The 19,000-nt window shown below is 28.5% G+C and overlaps 1 protein-coding gene across 2 annotated transcripts; it reads left to right on the top strand.

Annotated features, from left to right (window-relative positions):
• The first annotated feature begins 11,219 nt into the window (after positions 1–11,219).
• Positions 11,220–15,712, top strand: LOC133698474 (ras-related protein RABA1d). Of its 2 annotated transcripts, XM_062121409.1 has the most exons (3): positions 11,220–11,690; positions 15,013–15,383; positions 15,478–15,712. In XM_062121409.1, exons 1-3 carry the CDS (start codon positions 11,470–11,472, stop codon positions 15,558–15,560), a joined length of 675 nt encoding a protein of 224 aa, XP_061977393.1. In that variant the 5' UTR covers positions 11,220–11,469; the 3' UTR covers positions 15,561–15,712. The 2 variants fall into 2 exon arrangements, with proteins under 2 accessions (XP_061977393.1, XP_061977394.1); XM_062121410.1 differs by having other exon boundaries at positions 11,223–11,690; positions 15,013–15,656.
• Positions 15,713–19,000: the final 3,288 nt, after the last annotated feature.

Genomic DNA, 19,000 nt, shown 5'->3' with positions numbered 1-19,000 from the left:
TGACACATGATACGATTAAGTGGCTTCTGGGATACCTTGTGTTTTTCTGCTATTTTCATATACCAAGAACGTCTAGGGTGGAATTGATTTCAATTATAGTTTAATTTGCTTAAAAAAAAAAACTCACGAGAATATAGTCTTTATTTATTTGCAGGAAAGTTGTTTCTTTTTTAAAAATAAATACCAAGGAAAATGAATTCCTGAAAAGTGAATTATTTTTCGATGTTTGGTAATGTTATGAAAAACGAACTGAAAAGTGTTTTCTAGTATTTGGTTATGTTATGGAAAATGAACTGAAAAATAATTTATTAATAAATTAATTTTTTTTGAAATTTATATAATATATATAAAATATTTAATATAATATTTAATCACTTACAATAAAAGAATGAAATCTAAAAAATATAATGATGAATTTTTTTTATTATATCTTATATTCATATATAGCTTATTTTATAAAATATAACTATATATGTCATATAATATTATAGAGATATAACCTTGTGAAATTTTTCATAAATAAAACTTATTAATATTTTTTTTCAATTTTAAAAGCTTAAAATTTGTTTTTTTCATATGAATAAAATTTTAACTATTCTATTTGTTATTACCAAAGCACTAGGAAATTAAAAAAATGAAAAAACAAGGAAAATGAAATACCAATAAGAAAAAGGCTAAAGAAAAATAGAAAAAATAAAAGAAACAAAGCAGTCATTATAATAATAAAAAAAAAGTGACGAAAATTGAATCTCCCACACACAACAGGGGGGCAAAATAAAATTTTTCTATTAATAAAAAAGAAAAATAAAATAAAACATGTGTTTTGACAAGTGTAGATTTATTTGGATAGGTCACAAGAGAAGGAGACAACACACGTGTTTTTTTGGTAAGCAAAGAAAAGTGTTTTTCTTAGAATAAGAAAAGAAAAATGTTTTCCTACCACAAAGCATGCCTTTTTTTATTGACTGGAATTAACTTTTTTTTGACTAACTTTTTGGATGATTATCAAACATGGGAAACTAAAGAAAATGATTTCTAGGAAAATGAATTCCTAGAAACAAACAAGGCAATAGCTTGTGTTTGATGTCTAAGATATTATTTATCATTGCATTTTAACCATTTTTTAAAATAAAAAAAAATAAAATAATATTTTTTTAATGTTATTATAAAAAATTTTAAAATTAATATCTAGAATTTCTAAATACATAATAAAAAAATACATGATAAAATTAAAAAAAAAACAACAACAACAACAACAAAAAATGAGTTTAATACAAGGGAGTGGTTACTGGTTAGGTTAAGGAAGTAAGAGAAAGGAGCGAAAAAAAAAAGGAGGAACGAAACAAGGATTTCACTAAAAAATAATTGTTTGAAATTCGTGAAACGTACTTTTATGACCTTTACAAAACAGAGACCGAAAGAAAAAACGAAAAAAATAACCACACAATTCTACGGCGTAGCCCTGAAATAAAAATCCCTAGCTAGCTCCTCATTCGCAATGGTCAATTCTTCTTTTATACGATATTATCATCAGCCCTCCACACCTGAAAATATAGCAAACAAACACAGAGGATAAGCAATTTTAGAATTTAACTATTATATTGTCTCGCGATTCCGTGCCAGATCAATATTATTTTTTAAAAAATAATATAAAATAATATAAAAAATATTTTAAGTTTTTTGAGTCTGATAATTATGTCAAACCCAAGTGTTTTAAGTCTGACGGTCATACTAGACCCAAAAGCCTTGAGTCTGATAATCTTGTTATACCCAACGTACTTAGATATGGCAAACAATCATGATTTGACGAACAATTAAAAAAATTGTGCACTTTAGTTGTCAAAGAAAAGAAAATAAAGAAAAAACACAAACAATTAAAGAAACATCTCACGAAAAGTTAAGATAAGAAATTAAAAGTGAAACTACTATTACAATCCATAGTGAAATTTCTCTTGATGTACAGTGATTTCCTCATACCATTTAGTAGGGGTGAGCAAAAAAACTAAAAAACCGATTAAACTGAGAAAACCGGAAAACAAATACCTGAAAAAACCTAACCATGAAAAAAAACCGATTAAAATTTTGAAAAAACTGACTGGTTCGGTTTGGTTTCGGTTTTATAAGCCTGAAACCGAAAAAACCGAACCAAACCAAACCCAAACAAAAAAAAACCGAACCAAACCAGTTTGAACCGATTTTTATCCTAAAAAACCAAACCGAACCGAAACCGGTCAGTTTGAACCAGTTTTGGTTTTTTTAATTCGATCTGGTTTTTTTTTATAAAAACCAAACTGAACCGAAAATGATCACCTCTACCATTTAACTTTTGTTATAACTAGATTGGTGGGAAGGTTACGATGCAATCCGTATTAATTTTTTTTAACTTGAAAAAAAAAAGATGATTGTGTTTTTAAAGAAGTGAGAGAAATTCGATAATCAAGTTAAATTTTAACTAACTTGATAATACAATAAAAAAAATAAAGCAACAACAACAAAAATAAATAAATAAAAAATATTGTTCTGAGCAAAGCTGGGTTAACACACAAAACTTGTGACCTAAACATGAGATATGTTAAGATTATGTGCTTACCGTACGTCACAGATCATGAGGTCGGGATAATTCGATAGAAAAAAAAATAATGATAAATAAAAACAAAATTATAAAAATTAAGAGATAAATATAAATCAAGATATTTAATAATTCAACACCGGTCATTTACCCGGTTGTGTTTAATGAATTTGTATATTAAAATCAATTTGTAATAGGAATTAACAGACACATAAAATTTATTGAATAAAATAAAAGGAAAACAAATATTATGTAAGGTTGCACATATTAAAAACATCATAAAAATAAACATATTTAATTTATAAAAATAAATTTAATTTATATAAAATATATAAAAATTTATAGATGAATCATGTTAATCTCATAAAAAATTAAAGACATCCGATTAATTCAAAAATAATCACTATTCGCAAAAGGCTTAATAAGCCAAAAAACATAACATAGAAGGGGTATTAATTAAAAACAAAATTTAAAAAAAAATATTTAGAAAAAGACATAAAAATGTATTAATTGAAATTTTTTTAAAAAAAAAGTATCAAAAAAGAAAAAGCCTAAGCGTGCAAGCCTTGAAGCCCAATCCAGCGTGTGTTGGGCTTGCTATTTTTTTTTTTGTTTTTTAAAAGGTTGGATGACAGGTTGTCCACCACTATATGTTTTTGAAATAGAAAAAAAGAATAGCCAGACAACATGTCATCTGTTAGCCTAGATTTTAACCACCACTGTGGTGACTGGAAAATCGAGTCTGCAAGTTTTTCACCCAAAAAACCCGTTTTCAACCACAAAATACCCTTGAAACACCAAAAACACAACCTATCAATCCATCAAACCCAAAAACACAACCCAAACCACTAAATCAATCCAGAAAAAAAATACATCCTTGACCTAGATATGGTTTTTTAAGCTATATTGAGACTTAAAACAACCATCATAAGACTCCTTTCACTTAGTGAAACCCGTTGACACCAATTTTAACCTGTTTGGTTGTTAGAATCGTCACTAATGAAAAGTTTTCTTTATCTTTGTCAAAATCTGACGACTCCTCTCTCTTCTCTCATGAAAAAAGACTGGAAATGAGAAAAATAAAGTTTGGTACCCAGATGTATTTATTAAAAATCAAAGGGACAAATCATTTTATAGCAAAAAAGAAGAAGTAAAGGGGCTAAAATGTACATCGCAAATAAATTTGAAGATGCCACCTATGTTACTCATGTTTTTCACTTCAATCACATGTCTTTCAATTCAATCATCCCTGCCAAAAAAAAAAAACAATTGGGTGCGGTGCTAATTTTAGCTTAAAAGAGCTTAATTGTACAAAGAAAAAGTTCGAAGATCAAGTTGAAAATTAAAAAAAAAAATTATTGCTCCATTCCACAATGATTTATAAATGAGTGAACAATGATTTTATGCATAGTAAAAACACCAAAAGCCTATGTTCATATTATAATGTAGAGGGATCCAAATTTTTTAAAATGTAAAAAGAAAAATTTTGGTGTCAAGAAACTTATTAGTATTGTCATTAAACCTAAAATACAGTCTTTTAGATTTTATTTTTTATAAAGATAAATTTCATATTGACGTATCTCGTATTTATCATACTCAATACAGTATTTTTAAATGGAATCTTTGTTTTTGTTGTTTTTAAAATATGTATTTTATAATTGTTAAAACAAGTTATAAAAAACTATAAATTAGTATGTTTATATTTTGTGTGATTGAAAGCTAAAAAAATTATAATTGTGATAAAATTATGTTTAAAATCTATTTAAACATTTTAATAATAAAACACCGAATTTTCATGAAAACATATAGTATTAGTATTTTTAACCTAGATACATAATAATTGCAAAAAAAAATTATTTATATTATTTAAGAACCATATCAAAACTAAAGAGTAAGTGAGTTTATTTCTAAAGTGTCAAAAAATAAATAAAAGAAAATAAAGGGAAAATGAAATTAATTCATAAACGAACCAGCTCGTGCGCCTAGCCCAACATTTTATATTATCCATCCCATATTTTTTTTATATAAAAAAAATATGACAGAAAGAAGGTCGTCTATCACAATACAACAATTAAGCAAGACCCAAGCAAGGATCAAACTTGTAATATCAATCTTGTCTCGTGCACGCTAACCACTTTAATTACATAACAAAATTGGTATGATATGATTACAAAGTATGTTAAGTTGTTTTATTGTTTATAAAGCACCATAAAAAATTCTAGTTTTTATAGAATATTTGGTTAATATACAGAAAGGAAGGAAGGAGTAGAGAGTATAGTAGTAAACAAATATGGTCTCTATTATTGCACTAGTTTTTTTTTTCTTAATCATAACTAGCCAAAAAAAAAAAACCCTCATTGGAAGCATTAGTACCTTCCTCAACATCCTTTTTAGGAATGCCATACTTCTTTTTGACAAGTTATAGAAAAAAAACTAGTTCTTTTTTACCCACACTAAGTCGTGGCTATGATACATTTTTTTCAAACTAAAAATATTGTTAAGAAATTAGATTTAATAAGTTTGGTTAATTCTAAAGAAGTAAAAGAATTTCATGACTTGGATCATTGAGTCAATTAGATTTAATAAGTTTGGTTAATTTAATAACATTAAAGAGCAACCCTAGTTTAACAACATTAAAAACAAAGTACACTCTAGCAAATATCCTAGACTTTGCTCAATCTTCTAAAATTATAACCCGTGAAATCTCAGATCTGAACTCAATCAAGAAGCTCAATTCTCAACAAAAAAATATAAATAAGAAAAAAAAAACGATACCAACTCATATTAACCTATTAAGCTCGCGACCCAAGTCATTTAACTAAAAGCATTAAATTTAAAAAACCTCAAAGCTCAATTTCTAACTATCAAATATTGAAGAATGAAATTGAAAAAAAAAAACAATCAATCATACAAAAGAATAAAAAAAAAACATTAGCAATTATAAGCCAAAAAAAGGCTCAAGCCCACCCAGGTCAACTCACCGAACCCACAAGTCAGGTTATGAGATCAGATAACCTGATATAAAGGAAAATGAAGAAAATCACAAAACCCAAATTAAAAAAAAAAGTATTGTAAGATTATAAAACTCGTGACTCGGACCATTTGACCGGAAGCACCAAATATGAAAAAATATAAAGTTCAATTCTTAACAAATCAAATATTAAAGGATGAAGTTAAAAAAAAAAAAATCAACCACACAAAAAGATTAAAAAAAAGAGTAATTAAAAGCTAAAAAAGAAGTAAACTCACCCAGGTTAACCTGCCAAACTCAGAAGTTAGGTCATGAGATCGAGATAACCTGATAGAAAAAAAAAAAACAAAAAAACCACAAAGCCTATTTTGTAGAAAAATCAATATCGAGTAATGAGATTGAAAAAGAAAATAAGTCCACAAAAAGATGTCAACCCGTGTTAGCTTATAAAACCCATAACCTAGGCCATTTGATCAGAAGAGCCAAACTTAAAAAAACCACGAACCCAAATTGCAATAATTCAAATTTCAAATGATGAAATTAAAAAAAATCAATTATACAAAAGGATACAAAAGAAAAAATAAAGTTAAAAGAATGAGAATGAAATTATATATAAAAAAAATGAAATGATGGATAATTTTGGATTGAAGGGTTAAATTGAAAACAAAAATCAAATTTACAAAATAATTAAAAGAAGAAACCACCAAAAAAATAAGAACTATATTAAAAAAATAAAAAATTAATTTTTTTTATCAAATAATGAAATTGAAAACAATTAAAAGTTTACAAAAAGAGCATCAAATAAAAAAGAAATAAAAAGAATTTGGACCAAAATTGAAGAAACAAAAAATAATAACTTTATATTAAAAGATGAAATTGAAAAAAATAAAAAATCTACAAAAAATCCAGGACAAAAATTGCAAATAAAAAGAATGAAAATACATTAAAGAGACATCTTTACCCTTGGAATGAAAAAAAAAAGCTTTAAGTTCATAGGCTTTTTAGTGTTTTCACTTTTTTTTTGTTAATTCGAGAACCATAAAGGACAATTAGATCTTTTTAAGATGATTAGTTAATATTTAAATTAAAAAAGTTAGCACGTGATGTCCATGTGCCAGTGTGTGGGTGACGTTTGTGCTTATCGATGGTCAAAATTGTTATTCTACCGTGTTGTTGGAAACATCACCGTGTCTTCTTCCTCCTGGTGTGATGTATGTCAACGACGGCTGACCGATTTGTTGCCAATTAACTTTTTTTTATTTTCTCTCTTCTCCCATGAAAATTACAAGCTGATACTCTTTTTTGTTTCTATTCCAACTCTAGTCCTTATTCTTTTGATTTATGATTAACCTTTACAAGTTTTTACCAGAATTAAAATTTTGAAATATTGAAGAACCAAAAGTTATCATTTAAAAAGTAAGAGGACCAAAATAAACTTTTTACCCCATTTTGTAAACCACCACCTAATTTCTTCTTATTTTACATTTTGATCACCTTTATTTCAATTTTGTTCGGCCTTAATAATTTTTGATAAATTAATTATGAACTTGAGAATAAAAAAATGTAATTAAAGAGAAACAAAGTCTGAGAACTAAATTAAAAAAAATATTATGATTTGCTATAATAAAAACCCCACCTGGTTTGAGTTATGTCGATGAATATAAATTATAAAGCTATCATATTTCAATTTGGATAATTATTAAATTTTGATAAAAAAAATGTTTTATTTTTTATTTTTTATTTGACAATAACTATACGTTCAGATTAATTTGAGCATCAGTTAATATTAAATTATGTCCTGAAATGATTTTAAAGAAACACTCTTCATGTTAACCAAATATATTTAAAAATCTTTAGTAAATTTTTTTGTATAATCCCAAAATTTAAACTTAGAAGATTAATAAACGAAACATATTTTTTTAATCAGAACCTTTTAAGATTAAAATGTTTATATTTATTTAATAAAAAATGCATGACATTTTTATTTCGGGAATGAATAGAATACAACGTTCATTTAAAAACAGTATACAGAATTATGACAACATATTTCTTCTTCGCTCACATGAAAATAAGACCATAAATACATAATAGATTCCACATTTTAAGTGAACGAAAAAAATTAAATACGCAGGAACATTATCTAATAATAATTCTATAAATCAAAGTAAATCTTTGAACGTTTTGGGCCAGGCTCAAGGTCCATTTATATTATATTATATTATGTTATATTATATTAAGCAAGCCAGGCCGGGTTGACCCAGAAAGAGAAGCATCTACAATCCCCTGGATTTTACCCGTTTGGGTTCTCGGATCCTAAATCCTCGGTTCAATTTTCCCGGCTCTACAGTCTCCAATAAAACAAACAAAAACCCCTCCAAAGGGTTCTTAAAACCCTACCTTACTTTTCTTCTTCTCCTTCTTCTCCAGCTTCTGTTGCTCATGTATTATCATCAAGAACAACTGCTTCTTCTATAGGCAAAATCTCCTTCGTCTTCTTCAGTAACCCACAAAAACCCACTTCTTCAAATCCCAAAACTTCAAACGAAGAGCTCACTTCAAACTCCAAAACTTTCCCAGAAGTCTCAAACTCTAACGCTCAAATCCAAACGCCACTTCAAGAATTCCTCAAGAGAAACTGCAAGTCAGGTAATTCCACTCTCAATGAAGCAACTCACTTCTTTGATCACATGATTAACATGGACCCCACCCCTCCAATTGCATCACTCAATCTTTTATTAGGTTCGCTTGCTAAGAAAAAGCTTTACTTTGATGTTATTTTATTGTGTAAAAGAATGAATCAATTGGGTTGTTGAAGGATTTTATCACTTTGAATATTTTGCTTGATTGTTTTTGTAATGTGAAGAGCGTCTGTGATAGTCTTGTGGTTTTTGGGAGGATTTTAAGGTGAGGTCTTATGCCAAATACTGCGAGTTTTAGTTCTATGCTTAAGGGTTTGTTTTTGGAGGATAAAACTGGTTAGGTTGTCGGATTGTTTAAGAAAATTGGGTTTGTTTGGTTGTTGGCCAAATGTGGTTCCTTATGGTATTCTGATTAATGGGTTGTGTCGAACTGGGAATAAGTGTCGCTGTGAAGTTTCATGAAGAAATGCTTAGTGGAAAGGGTAAATTTGGTATTTATTGCAAGCCTTATTTGGTTTGTTCTGGAACTAGTATTATTGATGGTCTTTGTAAGGATGGGTTGGTGGAGAAGGCGAAAGAGCTTTTTCTGGGAATGAAGAGCAGTGGTATTTATTGCAAGCCTAATTTGGTTTATATTGTATTGTTTTTTCGGTACTTATTATTATTTTTTTAATTAAAGTTAATTTTCTTTTTAATTTAACATTTTAATCAAAAACTTGTGGCTGTTCTCTAATTTATTTTTATTTTTATTTTTACTTTTATTATTTTAATTATTATTTTTTTATTTTAGATCATTTTATATAATTGATTTTTTTTCTTGATTTTATGTTTCAATGTTTGATTTTCTAAGTGGCTATGTAATTTTTGTGTGTATGGTGCTTCTAGTATAAGGACTTGAATCATAGGTTTATAAGGTTAACATAAGTCTAATTTTTTTTTTGAGCTTACTTCTTTTCTGATTTCATTGTTAGACCTTAGTTTTTGAAAAAGAAAAATTAAAACAAAAGTTTTATCATTTGAAATTAGTTTTTTTATTTCTTTTATTATTTTCTTTATTGTTATTTGTTTCGTTTTTTTAATCTTCCTGTTATACATCTTTTTCTTCTATTTTGTCATAATCATTTGGTTTAATTTGATTTTTATATCAAATTTAATCCTTATTATTTTGATTTTTTATCTTTTTATTAGTTGTTTTTTTTCATTTCATCCTTAAAGTTTGATTTTAATTTTTTTAATGTCAAATTTGGTTCCTATTTTTTTATTGATGTTTATTTTGTTTAGAGTCATTTTTTTATTGCATTTTATTTTTCAATTCCATCTATCAATATTTTTCTATTGAGTATTTTGCTTTATTTTAATTTTTTGCCTTCTACGGGGTTAATTTCGATCTCATGACCAAGATCATGAGTTTTGAATATTAACACAAGTTGGCTTTGGTTTTTTTACGTCTTTTTATAAATTTGGTTTATTTTTAATTTCATCCTTTAACATTTGATTTTGTTTTGGAATTGATTTTGCCTTTAGTTTCTACTTTTCTTTATGTGGAGTTATCTCAATTTTATGTTTATGATCACAAGGTTAATAGATTAACCCGAGTTAGATCCAATTTTTTTTTTGTTTATTTTTAGTTTCATCACTTAACAATTTTTTTTTGAGAATTTTGCTATATTGTTTATTTGATTTGCCTTGTATAAGGTTGGTGTCAACCCCATGATCACGATTAAGATCACGAGTTTTGAAGATTTACAAAGGTTGACTTTGTTTTTTTAGGTATTTTTTTTAAATATTTTAAATTTTATCTTTAATCTTTTAATTTATTGAGAATTAATTTTTTTCCTTTTACATTTAAATTTTTATGAGATCAAATATCTTAATCTTAATTATCTCTTGATCAATTATCAATTTATTTAATTAGATGCGTGTATATATATTTTAATTTGTAAATAATTTTTTCATATAAAAAATATAATAAAAATAAGTCTATATATTAATTTTTTTTACTGAAAATAAAATATTGGATCTATGGTGATCACTAGCTAGTAAACATATATTAAAGGAGCTTGGCTTTTTTACTGTAGCAATGAATGGTGAAAAGTCAAGTATTTTTTTATTTTCATCCTCAAGATTTTTTAGGACTCTTTTTTTATAATATTTTTAAATATATATATATATATATATTTTAATTTCATCCTCCAACATTAAATTTTCTGGGTATAAGACTTTATAGTTTATTTTGATTTATTTTTTATGTTGTTATGTCGGTCTTATGACTTAAGTCACGAGTTTTGTGGGTTAACCATATTCACTCATGTCATTTTTTTAATCTATTTTTAAATATATTTTTTTCAATTTCATCCTTTAATATTGGATTAATTGGGAATCATATTTTATAATTTTTTTGATTTGCTTCCTATGGAATTATCATGGTCTCATGACTCGAGTCGCGAGTTTGATGAGTTAAGCTTGTTGACTCGGATTATTTTTTTTATTTGTTTTTTAATTATTATTATTTTCAATTTTATCTTTCAACATTAAGTTTATTGGAAATTAGACTTCATATTTTTTCTTAATTTGCTTTCTATGGAGTTATACTAATCTTCTATCTTGAGTTTTATAGGTTAACCTGGGTTGACTCATGTTATTTTTTATTTATTTTTCCAATTTAATCCTTTAAAATTTGGATGACTGAGAATTAAGTTTTATATTTTTTTTCTATAAAGTTATCCGGGTCTTATAATATAGATAATAGATTTGACAAGTTAATCCTAGTTAATCTAAATCGATATAATATGTTATCGTTTTAATATTTTTTAAAAAATATTATTCTGATTTTTTTTAAAATTAAATTATATTTTTATGAATAGTTTAAGTATTTTTTAATTTGTCAAGTTAACTAGATTAGATCTTATCATTCCTTTTATATTTTATTTTTTTAATTAAAAAACATATTGACAATATATAAATATTTTTTATATTAAAAAAATTAATTCCACCCATTACAGAGCGCCTACAATAATTTAGTAAGGATTAAATCGTGATCAACATAGTGACCACTACCCGTCGACACTTTCTCCAATTTTAAAAAACTGGACTTGGAGTCCAGCCCAGCAAAGCACCGAGACAGAGAGCGGGAGAGAGACAGCAGTCCCCTCCATTTACAACTCCCAATACCATAAGAGGCAAGAAAACTCACGAAAAAAAACATCATTTTCATCCTCTCTCCCCGTCTCTCCAGGGCTTTACTTCTTTGAAGCAAAGCAAGCGTAATACTATTGGCGTGACAACTACTAATGGCAGGGTACAGAGCCGAAGATGACTATGATTACCTGTTCAAGGTTGTACTTATTGGCGACTCAGGTGTGGGCAAGTCCAATCTTCTTTCAAGATTCACTCGTAATGAGTTCAGTTTGGAGTCGAAGTCTACTATTGGTGTTGAGTTCGCTACTCGCAGCTTGAATGTTGATTCCAAGGTCATTAAGGCCCAGATTTGGGACACTGCTGGCCAAGAAAGGTTGGTATTTCTTTGCTTCTTTTGTGTTTTGTGATCTGGGTTTTTTTTTTACTAGTTATCTTTTTTTTTGTGATCTGGGTATGTTGTGTGTTTTGTTTGTTTTTTAAGTTATTGAGCTTTTCTTTTTGTGATTTCTTGGATGGGTTTCTATTGTTTCATGTGTGTTTCTGAGTTAATTCTCTGTTTTGTGTTCCGGGTCTTGGTTAGTAGGCTTTTGTGTATCTGTGAAAGTGAGCAAAAGAATAGTGAATTGGGTTTTGGATTTTGTACGTTTATGTTGGCGAGTTAGGTTTTTTTGCTTTGCTTTTAAGATAGTGATCATGGTTATTGATGGATTTGGACTTAGATTCGCAACCTGAACTAGTGGAACTTGACATTTTGCAACTTTCATAGGCATTATGTGTGTCCATGTTGATTTTTATATCAAAAAGTTTTGAGAATGAGTTGGACTGAAATGGAGTTTAGCCAAGCTTTTTGATTGGGAATAGTCACTGCAATTTTGCATGGTATTGGTTGTTTTTTCGATGCTATGCAAGAGATGGATTGGGATTGTTGTAGCTATTGCACCTCTTGTTTTGCAGACTGATTTTATTGACGGGGTTGAAATTTTGAGTTGCTTGCGGGAGCTGCATTCAGGGTAGGGTTTCTTAATTTCTTTAGCCTAAGGTCTGAGTGGATACAATATGTAATTGTTTTCATGACTTTGTCTATGGTGTGTGTTCTGCTTCAACTTTCTTCAGCCAGAGCAGCCTTGACTTTTATCTTACAGTCACTTTCTTTCGGCATGCTTTTTCACTGATATTGTTGCATATTACTATCATGTGCTTTATTATGCATGATTGGACCATGCATCTGTCATTTAACATCCTCCACCAATTTGCACAATCAGCTTCTTCAAAATCCTTACTTTCCAAACATGCCAATTAGTTTATTGGAACATTCTGTTGGAGATGAAACTCAATAACTATTTTCATGATTTTCTTAGATCTAAGTCACCATCTCTGCTTACTGCCTACTAGCAAGCCAGCAATAAACTGATTATGCTCCTTAAAGCTTACTTCCCTGGTCCTCACTGTCAACTGTTCCTCCATTGTATCTATTAGCTTCTTGAACGTGGTTCATGCCAATATATGATATTCTAAAAATTATTTTGATTAACCACATAACTGTTTTCAACCAAAGGTGTAACATTCCTTTGAATTGGAGGAAAGTCTTGAAAATATACGCTGAAGAAAAAGTAATCAATGATGTTTCTTTCCATAATTTGACAACCAAAGGTGGAATATGGGGCTGAGGAAGTATAACACGAAAAACTCTGTCTTCATACAAATTGGCATAATACTGATTTAAGTTTATGGATGGACCATGGCTGAAGTTGAAGGAAGTCAAGTTTCGAATTGTGTTTGACATGTGTTATTTGGCTTCCTAGACTGCCCTGTATCTATTTTCTTGTTCAACATGTGCTGTCTAGTTGATAGACATAAAAAGTCTATATGAAGATTTGCATTTATTGATGATCTCAAACAAAATGTAGAGATCAAGGCATGCTATGGAATCATTACCAAGCTCCTGTCCTTTGATGTTTCTGTGACTGTTTATCACACACAGCGTTGTAATTTCATATAAAGAAAGTTGAAAAGCTTTTTACTGTATCCATGGGCAGCACAGTTGTATACCTTTGTGTAATCTATTATTGATAGAAAGGCAAAGGTTGAGGTAGTATACTGTTTTATGCTTATTTGGCAGTGATTGATGCAATGGTTGCATTTTATGGCTAAACAATCTCATGTATTCAATTCTCTTTTCTCAGTTAATATTGTGGTGGCAGTGGATGGTGATGTGATAAGGTTGTGGTAAACTGGAATTAACAAAATGGCTGTTATGTGACAGAGATCTCGCTGCTTGTTCAGATACATGCCACAGTTGTACTGTCTAGGTGGTAGCCATTATGGATATTATGTTTAGAAAGCTCCCTTCTACTCTATTATTCATCTTAAACTATTTTCTAACTGAATCTGTTAGATATTGTTAAGTTCTACCATTTTGCTCCAAACTTCAACATCTCAACTATTTCTTGAATGTTTAAGATAAAAATTCTAAACAATTTAACATGTAAGTTCAAATATTAATAAAGAAAACAATCCTGAATATGGAAATTAATAGAACAATACTACAATTTTATGTAAAATAATATATATATATATATATATATATATATATATATATATAAAATAATTAAATCTCAATTTAATTACAAAAAAAGAAATGTAAGAGATTACCTATCAACTTAATTCTGAAAACTTATTTTATAAGGCAATTATTTAGGTTCAAAATTGCAAGACTCAGCTAATAAACAGTTAAAAAACGAATCTAAGCTCATATAGCAATTGAATAATCTGTGTTTGGTGTTATTAAACCATGTTTTTGCTTGAATTTGAATAATCTGTGTTTCATATAGCAATGCGGTGCCAGAAATTGCAAATCCAATAGTAAAATGTTAAAAAAAGGGAAACATATTTCTTTTGACAGTTTTGTATTTTACTAAGCTTTGAATAGGAATAACTAAAGCTTAATCATTTTTAGTACAGTTGCTAATATTTCTTCATCGGTTACTCTATTGCAATCTACTGCTGCCATTCACACCATGGCCATGCCGTGTTATTATCAAAATCAACCTGTTGTTGCCTGGTAAATGAAAAATATTTGTTGAGGATCTTTAGCTTGGGTTCCTAATCATTTACCACTATAATTATTAAGTTGTATGAATTGTATGGTGCTTTATCTTCTGGAAAAAGGAAAAAAAACAGTTTTTGGTGTACTAAAATTGGTTTTAAGTTGGTTTTCCCTTGAACTGACCACCATATGGCATGTAGATGTAGACATAGACCTGGAACAACTTAGCAGAATGTGATGTAATGGTTTAATGTTCTCTCTCTCTCTCTCCCTTGTTTTTTTCCTTCTTTTTCTGGAAATGAATTATGTGGTCCTTGGGTACTGAGTCAATTCTATAATATAAAAGGAGTATTTTTATAGGATTAACATCTGATCTTTGGACAACCATGCATAGCAGAGGGATTTGAGGCTGCCCATTGGGGCTGAGTCTTTAGATTTACCATGAAAGCATTTGTTGTTCCTCTATAATGAGCTGATAGATGTCAAGCCTGTTTAGTGGCTGGCTATATATGTCTAAGCTAGGTTGACAAAAAAAATTTCTCCTTCCTTTGGGGTGCAACAAGTTCTGATTTTGCAATTTTATACTCAATGAATCACCTGCTCTCTCTTCCACTGACATGTTCTCTGAACTTATTGTTTGTGTTTATAGGTACCGTGCCATAACTAGTGCTTATTACCGGGGAGCAGTGGGTGCATTGCTTGTGTATGATGTTACCCGGCACTCAACATTTGAAAATGTTGAAAGGTGGCTAAGGGAGTTGAGGGATCATACAGATCCTAGCATTGTTGTCATGCTCATCGGCAATAAATCAGATCTTCGCCACCTGGTGGCTGTCTCAACTGAGGATGGAAAATCCTTTGCTGAGAGGGAGTCCCTCTACTTCATGGAAACATCTGCTTTGGAAGCTACTAATGTTGACAATGCATTTGCTGAAGTTCTTAATCAGATCTATCGTATCGTGAGCAAGAAAGCTATGGAGACAGGTGACAATGCAGCAGCTTCAGCTGTTCCATCCAAAGGTGAGAAAATCGATGTCAATAAAGATGTTTCCGCTATGAAGAGGGTAGGGTGCTGTTCAAGCTAGGATTTTAATCTGACTATTATATTGTTTAGGAGATGTAGCTGGTTTGATATGCTGCGTCTGTTTCAATGCACACCATTATTGTGTAAAATTTTCTCAAAGATGCCAACCATAGGAGATCGGCGGATTGCTTTTATTTTGATCTTCTTCTACTGTTCTAGTTGACAAAGAGCTTGATTAGCAAAGAAGTATTACACTTATCGTTTTCGAACCTGTATGTATATTTTATAAAAAAATATAAAATATTTCCGGGCAAGAATTGGATAAGACTTTTTAGGAGTTATGACACCAACCAATTGGCTAATAATCATTCTTTGCAAATTGTGGTGTTTAACTGATATTTATGAATTGTTTGATATTATGTTAGTGATTGTGTTTTTAAAATGTTTTTTTGATTGAAAATAATATTTATTTTAAAAAATTTATTTTTAATATCAAAATAAATAAAATTAATCTGAAATAATTTTTTTTAAAAACACGGTATCATTGAATAAACAAACATGATTTTAAATCATTTTTTTTAACAATTTAGCTAGGTCTTCTTCTCCATTTATATTTTAAAAATATATTTGCTTTAAAAAAATATAAAATTATAATTTTTAGTGTATTTTTATGCTTTTGATGTGTTAATATTAAAAATAAATAAATAAATTTTAAAAAAATTATTTTAATATATTTTTAAATAAAAAATATTTTTAAAAAGTACTCTGCTTTACAATATTAAATAATTAAAATCTGATTTGGAAGGATTTAGTCTTAGTATACAAAATTTAATATTTGAAACATTAAAAAAAAAGCATGTGAATGTCGAGTTTGATTATTATACATATTTAATAAAAAAACATGGATGGATCTTTCATGCGAAAGTTCTATTGAAATTGTGAAGTGGGCAGCAGAAGCTAGACATACATTTCTCTTGGACGAAGTGTAAAGGTGAAAGATGAAAACATCATAAATATAGCAATAACAAGGCAGCCAAGCGTTACAGCTTTAATTTCATTCGAAATCACTGAAAAAAGAGAGGAGAAACTGCTTAACAATTTTCAAGGACATGTCATTTGAATCAAATATACAATTACAACATGGTACGTAGTTTACTTTTCTTTTTTTAATAGATAATTACCTGAATAAATAAATTAATAACAATATGAAAGTTGAAAATGAACAGGAGCATAAAAAAAAACTTAGAGTCTTTGGATGGAATCGCTTTAATATATATATATATATCATTGCATGAACGTGGGAGTTTTTTTTTTAATCTAGCTTAGAAAAAAAAACATGGGGATAACACAATTCAATACTTAGTTAGAAAAATAAAATAGTTTAAAGAGTTATATGTGCAATTGAAAAAAATATACTGGAGATTTATCCAGCATCAAAACTCTCTACCATAAAAAACAACCTACTTAACAATTCATAATTTACAATTCAATACAATTCATAATTTATAATTCAACACAATCATAATTCACATGGCCTTTAATTTAATTTAATTTCAACTAAATTCATAATTAAAAAAATCAACTCTCATAATATTCAATATATCATTTTTTATTTTTATTTTCTAGTTAGCAAACTTTCAATACTTGTAGTTGCTATTTCATGAGTTTAATAAGAGATGTTAAGAAATATATTTATCTTGTTTTATTCTTAGTTTAATCTATATATAATCTCTTTGTATTTAGATTAAAATAAACACTTTAAAATAAATATATTAATGAAAACTCTAGCTCCCTTTCTTATGTTCGTATTTCTTTTATGTTAATTTGGATTGCTTTAACAATAACAATTTTGCATGTAATTTATATAGGTTTATTAAAAATTTATTATTACCAAGCTCCAATTAAGAGTTGCCTTCTTGTTACAAAGTTGAACATAATGTTCCCCTAGCTTCTTCTTAGATGACTGATGTGGAGATATGCTTCTATAATTAATATTTAGAAAGAAATTACTCATTGAAACTATTTAAAATAATTATACTTGTAGAAATAATAAACAATCAAATATTTATCTTTTTTATTTCATACACGCTTTATATAGCTAGTGGTATAGATATGCAAGCATGACCAACCCCTAACTATAGATAAGAATGACCTAAAAGTCTTTAAGGATTGTCATATAAAACTCCGACATTGCATTGCTGGTAGTACCCATGAATATGATACTCTTAAATATGTTTATTATGTATGCTCAAGTATATATAATTAAATACACCTTTGTCGCATTATCTAGAACGTTCTTAAAATTATCGCTAAACCATGTCAACTTGATACTATTACCTCTAAAACCAGTGGGTAGAGGCACACATCTCAATAAACAGAAGCATAAGTCTCTTGGTCAACCACCTCCTCAAGTCCTATCATAGGGGCTTCGTTCATGACGAGGGAACTAACATGGCAAATCCTGCAGCATGGGTTTCATCTCCCAAACACATTGGTGAAACGTGTAGATCTCGCATCTTTACTGGTCAACTAATGCACTAATCAATCCATGATAAATATGGATGCCATAAAGCATGCTCATCTTATAAAAACTAGGCTTTATAATATACAAACATGCATCCTCGTGCAAATTCATAGCAACAAATTAGCGAGGTGTCACAAGAACACCTATGTAACTCTCTATCTTTTAATCATAAAATGTCAGATTAACTTTATCTTTTCATGATAAATAAGGGTAATTTTGTTTTACATTATATATATATATAATCACATTTTCAAAATTTCTAGTTTTTACTGAAATTTTATTAGAGTTTTTTTTATTTGTTTATCATTATCATTATCATTATTGATACTTGTAATAAATACTCAAAACACCTAAGTCTTGGCAGCCTCGGGCATGCCTGTAACAACATCATTCTTCACACTGTTCCTTTCATCCAATCCACATAACAATTTAATGCAATGCAAATACATCTATGTAATTTAATTTAATTTACAACTAATGATTATCAATTATAAAATTTAGAACATGTCAGTGGTAATGTTTTAAATTTTCATAAAGATTGTCTATCACAATGGAGAAAGAGAGAGAGACAGAGATGATCTGTTTGTGATAATAATTATGGGAAAAAAAAAAGAGCTTCTAACGTTTTAATCTACTTTTGAATTGAGTCATATATATTGCATGTGGCTCTCAAGCCACATCTAAACTATGCGATTTTTTAAATTAAGTTTTGAATTATATTATTTTTTTAATTTAATATAAATATTTGAATTAACACATATCGACTAATTCTACAAATTCCCACAAATCTGAATTATATTATTTTACCTTTTTTATCTAGTGATCTACTTTAAAAATAAAAAAAAACCTTTGATCTCAAGTTTAGTAAAAAAGCCCTTAATTTCATGTCAGTAAGTAAATTAAACACCCGTCATTCGTGTACATCTCTGAAAATCCATGGACACAGATTTCGTTTGACATAAAAGGGATGGCATGTTCGATTACTGGTGTTGATTTGACTCTAGAATTGTGGTAGCTTAATTAATTATGATCCGCGTTAACTGTCAACATCACTTGCGGCATCTCCACCATGCTCGTCGGAAATGACCA

This window comes from Populus nigra, chromosome 7 (assembly GCF_951802175.1).
Source record: "Populus nigra chromosome 7, ddPopNigr1.1, whole genome shotgun sequence".
Lineage (NCBI taxonomy): Eukaryota > Viridiplantae > Streptophyta > Magnoliopsida > Malpighiales > Salicaceae > Populus > Populus nigra.
Note: the sequence above shows the minus strand (reverse complement) of the source record. Positions and strands in the feature narration are given on the sequence as shown.

Excerpts from the sequence above, each read along its gene's own strand:
- LOC133698474 (XM_062121409.1), top strand. The coding sequence starts at position 11,470 with ATGGCAGGGTACAGAGCCGAAGATGACTATGATTACCTGTTCAAGGTT. Across the intron at positions 11,691-15,012 it reads GACACTGCTGGCCAAGAAAG|GTACCGTGCCATAACTAGTG; the intron begins GTTGGTATTTCT and ends TTGTGTTTATAG. Across the intron at positions 15,384-15,477 it reads TTCAGCTGTTCCATCCAAAG|GAGATGTAGCTGGTTTGATA; the intron begins GTGAGAAAATCG and ends TATATTGTTTAG.